This window comes from Salmo salar, chromosome ssa03 (assembly GCF_905237065.1).
Source record: "Salmo salar chromosome ssa03, Ssal_v3.1, whole genome shotgun sequence".
In the NCBI taxonomy this organism is placed as follows: domain Eukaryota; kingdom Metazoa; phylum Chordata; class Actinopteri; order Salmoniformes; family Salmonidae; genus Salmo; species Salmo salar.
The window spans coordinates 63,637,554-63,645,529 of record NC_059444.1 but is presented as its reverse complement, the minus strand read 5'-3'; the positions used below and the strand labels follow the sequence as shown (position 1 = coordinate 63,645,529).

Below are 7,976 nucleotides of genomic sequence, written 5' to 3'. Positions count from 1 at the left end.
CTCCATTTTGAGACAGGTTGGGGCATCATTTTCAATTTTACAGGAACATCCTTTTCAAGTGAATAATCTTACATCTTCAGGGAAGATTATTCTTATCTTGAGGGCAGAAGAATCTTGTTTTTGGAGAGTAATCATTAATCTCTCGAGGGGATTATTTCATGTTCTGAGTCGATTAAAATACTTTTTTGTAACAAGAAAATACAATTAATCCCTGAAATAATGAAAAAGTTCCATGGTTATTTCATATTACCTTGAGGTAAACACTTCTTAGCCTATGTCTCCCACGGCTCAACACAAAGCCGCTAGCCTAACTTTTATTCAGTACTGTTCTATCACTGTGTAATAGAAAAAAAGCTTGTTCCACTTCACCTGTGTAGTTGTAGGCTACAATCTACTGCAAAACAACTTTCTACAACACATTCCTTGACTTTAGCCCCTCTACATACATAGCCTGTATAAAGAGAAAGGAAATGACTTCAAGCTTCCATGCCTCCCCTCACTTGTCAATGGATTGGGTTTGATGTCATCTCTTGCAATAATCATGCAAAAGTACCCGGAGGAATGGTAATGTTCTTTAATAAAATTATACCTATTATCTGCTCCCTACATCTGGAGAATCCAATATGCCAGCGGAGGAATGGTAATGTTCTTTAATAAAATTATACCTATTATCTGCTCCCTACATATGTAATATGTAATCCCAGGGAAGACGACATGCTAGATTTCATACAATATGGCTGTCACATGTGATCTTAAGGGACTTGTGCCATTAGGCTACCTTCGACAGCCCTGCACTATACAAAACCCCCACATATAATGTATTTAGTTAGCCCACAATCTGTATAAGAAGGCAGCTGTAAAGAATAAGACTGTGCAACTGGCAAAAATATTATTTTCCCTATTATCGTAAAATATGACATAGCTTTGCTCCATAACCAGCCATCAAAACAGTGTCAGCCTGCACGATTACACAACAGTTAGCCTAACGGAGGTAGGCAGTATTCTCTTCTATTGGGATAGAATTTGGAAAGCAGTAGAGTGCACTTGCCCCTCTGGGCATTCATTCTCTGACAGACAGTCATGAGCAGCAGAAGGAATAACAAAAAGATAAGGAAGATGCGGTATTGTAGCTATCAGCACGGATCCTCCAACACACACTGACACGGTGCCCTTCAGGTCTGTTCACCACTGCTGAGGAAGTTCTCAACTTTTCCACTGCTAGTTATGTGACTGAGGAGTTTATCTATTCCTCCTGTATATAAACACTGACTCCCAGCAGAGCCCAAGACATTGCTCTACGTTCACTGCAACTGCAGCTGGGGCTCTGTCACTCACTATGAAGCCTCCTGTTGTCCCGGTGCTGGCAGACCTGGGAAGGGAACCTTTGTGCTGGTTGAGAGCAGGGGAGTGAGCCAATTAGAGATGTTTGTCTGGGGAGCAGGAATTGTTAAAGACGCACTATGGCAGATTTCTCTCCGGTACATGGATTTACACTCCTTCATGAGACCCATTCCCTTCATTTCTTAAAATAGGATAAGTAAATAAGCTGGTATATCTTTTTGCGATGGCTCATTAATCATTCTAACAGCATAAAACTCAACAATGTTTTTCCATATTATTCTAATTTGACACTACGCTGTAGCAAACAAGGGCCTCCTCTGCTAGAGCAGAAATGGAAGCTCTGAATCAAACTTGAATGAACATTGCCATGACAGAGTGTATGTGGTAAGGTGGCTAACTTATTGGAGTAATTCAAAGTAAAACAAAATCTCAAAACATGTAAACACCTGCAAACAGATTGGGATAACTGGATTGTATGCTGAAGGGTCTTTTCTTTCAGAGAAAGTGAACTTTTGGATTCCTTCAACATGTCTCATATGCCTAGATAACAGAGCAGCAGTGTTCTCTAGTGGTGAAAGAAGTGAATAGCACCACCAATTAGAAACATTAAACACACTGCTTAAATATGAGGGTTGCGTTATCTTTCTAACACCCTTCAGGCAAGTCTCATGTTGTTCCTTCATGGAACAATCACATTGTGAAGGGAGAAACTTGTTGAGCTAAACAGAGAACTAAGCCTAAGGTGACAATTCTGTGTCAAAATTATGACTTTGTGTCTTAAAACCCTGATATACCTACTTAAGTCTAGGTTAGGATATCATTTAGCAACTAAAATGTTCAGTGTGACAAAACAATGTCATTTAATGCCTGTCAGTATTAGAGAAGGCATTACACAACATACCCATGCCTTTTCTTAACCGCCAGTCTGTCAAAGTCCAGGATTGTCCAGCCAATGGTCACGTTTTCTGTTAGATTTTATTGAATTTGGACGTCCTTAGGCACACGTCCGGTTCTGGGTAGTCCAGTAAGTTCATGAAACCAAGCTACAGAGAAAGAGAATAAAGTGAAAGTCAACCCACGTTTAACATCAGAGTCTGTTTGCTGGTCAATGTGTGTGCTGTGAGATAAGAAACAGCTACATTTTCCTTTACCTGGGATAATGATTGGCTAAAGTGCCCTGATATCAAGACAAAATTCGGACAAAAAAAAAAGCTTTTACGCACAATGCAAGTACAAACTTGAATCTCTTTTTGTAATACATTTGAAAATGCTATTGCTACTTTTCAGCCAGCACAGGTTCATTGCACCAGGTTTGTCTTATCTCTCAGCCATGCTGTCTGTATCAGTCAGAATCTACAGCAAATGTACTCAGCAAAAGGCTACTTGAAAGTCAAACCACCAGACCATATGTACAGCAGACATTCATATAATATGAATTTTAGGGGTATTAATGATGTTATGTACTATGACAAATCTGAGGTCATGGGAAAAAATGAATTTTGTTTATTAAATTCTTGAACATCAAATAGTTAAGAATGTTCACTCAAAATGTACTTATAAAGATACTGATAGGTTAGCATACGTATAAAAAGTATATTTGAGCGAGATAAGACCATTGAAAGACTGATGATGATGCTGGTCATAGGGTATGAACAGGTTAATTCTGAGAGTTCAGTGGGTCTGACTTTTTCTAGAAAGACTAGGCAGGTTTTTCTTTCCAAACACAAATACACACGTCCTTCGTTTAGTGGGTGGCTGTCTGTCGGTCTACCTCAGTCAAAATTGCTGAAATATAAGGTAGGGCAAACTATTCTGATTCATTGAACTTTCATCTATTCAAATTACACATAATAGAAATGAATGTAGACTTTATAGTAGCTTTGCATATTTTAGTAATGAATGTTTGCAGTAAATATTTTTTTGTATTTTTAGTATTGGAAATAGGCCTAGGCATTGTCTATAATATTGATCTTAAATTGGTTCCTGTAAAATCTGAATAATCTGAGTACATAGGTTAGTTGATTGGCTTTCAGGGAGGACTTAAAATGTGAGAAAATACATGTTTATTACAAAGAGAATAAGCTTATTAAGTAGTTTTAGATAAGGAGCACCGACATTGAGCTTACTTCTTCTGCTCTCTACCCCCAGCTGTTATGCACACCATTGTGCTACTGGTGTTGTGGGTACTGGGGACGTCGCTGGTGGTGCCAGACCCTGACACAGGGGGAGAGAAACCTACTGAGGAGCCCATTCCTTGTTCCAAGGGCTGCACCTGTCTGCATGACGACTACAGTCTAGAGCTCAATGTCTACTGCAGCGCACGCAACTACACCCAGGCCCCCTCTGACGTGCCTGTCTCCACTCGCTCCCTCTGGCTGGATGGAAACCTGTTCACCACTCTGCCTGCCACCGCTTTCAAGGATCTCAGCAACTTGGATTTTCTGAATCTACAGAGCGGTCAGCTGGTGTCCCTTGACTCCCAGGTGTTCAGAGGGCTTAAGTCGCTAGCTCACATCCACCTGGAGCGCAACCGCATCCGTTCGTTGCCGGGCACTATCTTCCAGAATACGCCTAACCTCGCCTCGCTTAGTCTCCATAACAACCAACTGTCCCGCATTGAGGAGAAGATGTTTGCTGGCCTCTCACATATGTGGCTTCTCAACTTGGGGTGGAATTCATTAGCAGTGTTGCCTGAGACTGGGTTCCATGACTTGCATGGCCTGAGGGAGCTGGTGCTGGCTGGGAATAGGCTGGCTTACTTACAGCCACAACTCTTCCAGGGTCTTACCGAGCTGAAGGAGTTGGACCTCACCGGAAATTACCTGAAGGTCATTAAGGCTAATGTGTTTATGAAGCTCCCCAAACTGCAAAAGCTTTACCTGGCGCAGAATCAGATAGTGACGGTGGTACCCAGAGCCTTTGTGGGTATGAAGTCCCTCAGATGGCTGGATCTTACAAACAATAAACTATCAGCGCTCCACGATGAGACTTTCCTTGGTCTTCACAGCCTCCATGTGCTGCGGCTCTCCAACAACTCCATCAGTGGACTAAGGCCCAGGACTTTCCGTGACTTGCAGTACCTTGAAGAACTGCGTCTGAGCTACAACCGGATCCAGGCCTTGGCGGACAGGATCTTTGAGGGGCTTGGGCACCTGGAGGTTCTGGAGCTGGAGCACAACCAGGTGCAGGAGGCCCGGATGGGCACCTTCATGGGCCTCTCTCACCTGGCTGTCATTAACCTGTCTGGCAGCTGTTTCCGCAGTCTTCCAGACCAAGTGTTCAAAGGTCTCTCCAAGCTCCACAGTCTTCACCTGGATAAGGGCTGTCTGACCAGGGTCACGACCCAAGCTTTCATTGGACTATCGGGTCTGCGACGGCTCTTCCTTCAAAACAACAACATCTCTGTGGTGGAGCGCCAGAGCTTCGTGGAACTCTTAGGCCTACAACAACTAGACCTGAGATTCAACAAGCTCGAGGTCCTAACCTCCCACACCTTCTACGGCCTGAAGAACCTGGACTATCTGCTGCTGTCCAGCAACCTGTTCCGTCAACTTCCCTCTGAGGCCCTCATGCCCTTGAAGCATCTCTCGTGGCTGGACGTCTCAGCTAACAGGCTGGAGATCCTGCACAATGGTACCATGCAGCTGCTGCCCAGGCTACGCTATCTAAACCTGAAAGATAATGCTCTTAGCAGCATTCCACCAGATATCCCAGACACCCTACACCAACTGTGGCTGACAGGGAACCGTTGGAAGTGTGACTGCAGTGTCCTTCCCCTTAGAGACTACAGCTTGAGGAGACCGCAGACGGTGCCCAGGCAAGTGGAAACCCTGGCTGAGGGAGAGGAACCCCACACTGTTGTCACCATCTACAACAATATAACATGCAACAGCCCTCCAGGCTTGGTTGGCTATGACCTGAGGGATATCAGCAACGAACATTTCAACAACTGCTGAAGGGGTCAAAGACGCCAGACATTTGGAAGACAATAATTTCAAAATAATTGTTATTAGCCTACAATTTTCCCTGTACATTCAAAGATTTAGCCTATATTAATTATTTCTCAAAATATGTAATGTAACAAATTATTTTTGCTACTGTGGTAATTAGGCCCTACATTTTTCAAGTATGTAGCTTTTGCATCATACACTTTTAGTTAGTTTTATATTTCATGAAATGTTCATTAAATCATTGCACACAAAAAAATTGCAAGTAAGCCTACTAGAATACACAGTGTACAGTACAGTACTCTTTTAGGACATGTTTCAAAGCAGTCCACCTTTGAATGGGTGACTATTAAACGCATCCGTTGAATAAACACAAGTCATGTATGTTTTTGTCCTCTGACTAAATATTTAAGAGACAGATTTGCTCAACAAGGAATTGGTCACACAACCAAATATAGATATAGGCCCTAGGTAAACAATATCAGCCTTTACAAATGAAAGGTGCAGAGGCCCAGCTATTGAGGTGGACCATATGTGTACACAAGGCAAACACTTCCTCCTGTACCACAACGGTCCAGAACTCTAAGCAGAGGGAGAAGTAAAACTTTCAGGGCCTACATATAACAACACTATAACGTTTTCATTTTGAAGAAGTGGGCAGGAGCAATTTTACAGCAGCACATTTCCAACACAGCTCCTGCAGGATTCTAGACCGCAGAACTTGAACGGTTCATACATTACTTAACTCGCAGTCGCATCACAGATGTTGACATGTTCATGTTGGCCATCTTTCCCCAGGTCCCATCCCTTCTGCACTGCAACACGTGCTCCTCCATCATTTATATGCCCTCCTCACTCTTGTTGTTCAGTTGTTATGGTAACCAACAGTTTGCTAGTTGTTGTTAGCAGCTATTTAACTTTAGCTAACTTAGTGTAGCTGACTGCTACTGCTTTCACATAAGAGTGGTCTATCTTGATGATTATAGATGCATTAGCTTATAGTCAATATGGACACGGATCCTTCAACGCGTTGGAATGTACTTTTTGACAGCTTCAAAACCCATATTCCGTCCATTGATTCAGATTCTTCATCATCAGTGAGTTTGATTACTGCACTTAGCTAACGTTAGCTAGCTAACAACAAGTGCAGCAGTAAGACAACGTTAGCTAGCTAGCCCTATGAAAAGCCCTTAATTTGTATGAACTTTGCTACTTACTTGCTGTTCCACTAGAGTTGTGTTTATTTGTTTTTGAACTGTGTTTGCCAGAGTAAATCTAGATAAATGTATCAAACGTTAACAGAAATGTAGCTAATCTCACTTTCCAGTGTGAAAATGAAGAAGACATAGCCATCTTTCCCCGACCAGTAGCCCTTCCTAAAAACACAGAGGGCCTAGAGTGTCTGTCATTGGAGGACTCTGAAATAGAGGTAACGTTAAGTAGCTAGCTAGCTGAGCAAGTTTACACCAATTGCTGAAGAGTCCTTGACAAGGTTACTGTGTGTGTATCTGTGTGTATCCCAAACAGGAGCTTCTAATATCTGTGGCACAGCCACAACTGTGTTGGACAGAGGAGACCCTTTGCCCTCATAGAGAGCCTACAACGGAACCCCATGGAGTTTATCAAGCCACTGATTTAGCCCAGCAGGGCACACACCAGGAGCCCAGTCCCATAGGTAATAAGGTAAATGAGATATGCAGCCATGACTCTATTAGGAATGCAGCTCGGGCAGGAGGCCATCCATGCAGTAACGTTCCTGTGGAGATGAAAGGGGACACCTCAGCGCACCACAGCCATGGCACACTAAACAGACAAAAAACAACTGAGTCCACATCGCCACACCCTTCACATAACACAGCTTGTGAAGAAAACACATTGGAGTCACTCAATGCTTTGAGAAAGACACAGAGAACAGAACCAAATGGCTCTATGAAAAATCCACTTCAAAATAGTTTTGAGGTGAGTTTAAGTTTCCTGTTATAAATTGAGAAGGTACTACATAATAACTAATGTATTTGTTGACCTCTGGTCATTTTCATTCTGCAGTTAGATAGATACTGATGAAGTTGTATGTCCTACAAATCAGTACCTTTGTGTTTTTACCAGCCACTGGAGCACTGGGATCTGGACCAGATTCTTCTGACTCTTCAAACAGATAGACTCTTTTTAGGAGGCAGTGTGTCTGACGAACCAATGGAAGTACAACCAGGTAGACAATAGGGTAACTAAAGTATCACTGATATAGCTACTGCTGAACAACTAGTAGATGTAGAGTAACCAGTGTGCACCTAGCATGTCATTCACACTCAATGCTATTATCATAATGATGTAATCAATTCATTCTCAGTTTGGTCACAGATGGAGACAATGTAAGGTCACAGGATACTATATTGGAGAGGCTGGCTGCGTTCTGTAGGACACAGTCATGTGGAGATGCTGAAGAGGAAAGAGAAACTGCGCCAGATAAAACTTCTGGTGTGCCTCAGAAAGCACTTGTCCAACATCCTACCAATTGCAGGTAAAATATATGATCAAGTTGTGTGGGTTTCACATGATTATGAATAATGTAATTAATTAACATGAATGTTTTGTTTACTGTCCAGACAAAATGGTGGATGGAGAAAGTCTTTCAAAAGGATGGCATTTGAGTTGCAGCCAAGCCGCCAGGAAGCGCCCACCGTTTATATT

The 7,976-nt window shown here is 42.6% G+C and overlaps 1 protein-coding gene across 1 annotated transcript; it reads left to right on the top strand.

Moving 5' to 3' along the window:
- Window positions 1-2,978: 2,978 nt before the first annotated feature.
- Window positions 2,979-5,672, top strand: LOC106601095 (insulin-like growth factor-binding protein complex acid labile subunit). The gene is made up of 2 exons (XM_014193014.2): window positions 2,979-3,138; window positions 3,490-5,672. The coding sequence occupies exon 2, from the start codon at window positions 3,495-3,497 to the stop codon at window positions 5,295-5,297; it is 1,803 nt and encodes a 600-aa protein (XP_014048489.2). The 5' UTR covers window positions 2,979-3,138; window positions 3,490-3,494; the 3' UTR covers window positions 5,298-5,672.
- The last annotated feature ends 2,304 nt before the right edge of the window (window positions 5,673-7,976 follow it).

Coding starts and splice junctions, on each gene's coding strand:
- LOC106601095 (XM_014193014.2), top strand. CDS start 3,495: ATGCACACCATTGTGCTACTGGTGTTGTGGGTACTGGGGACGTCGCTG.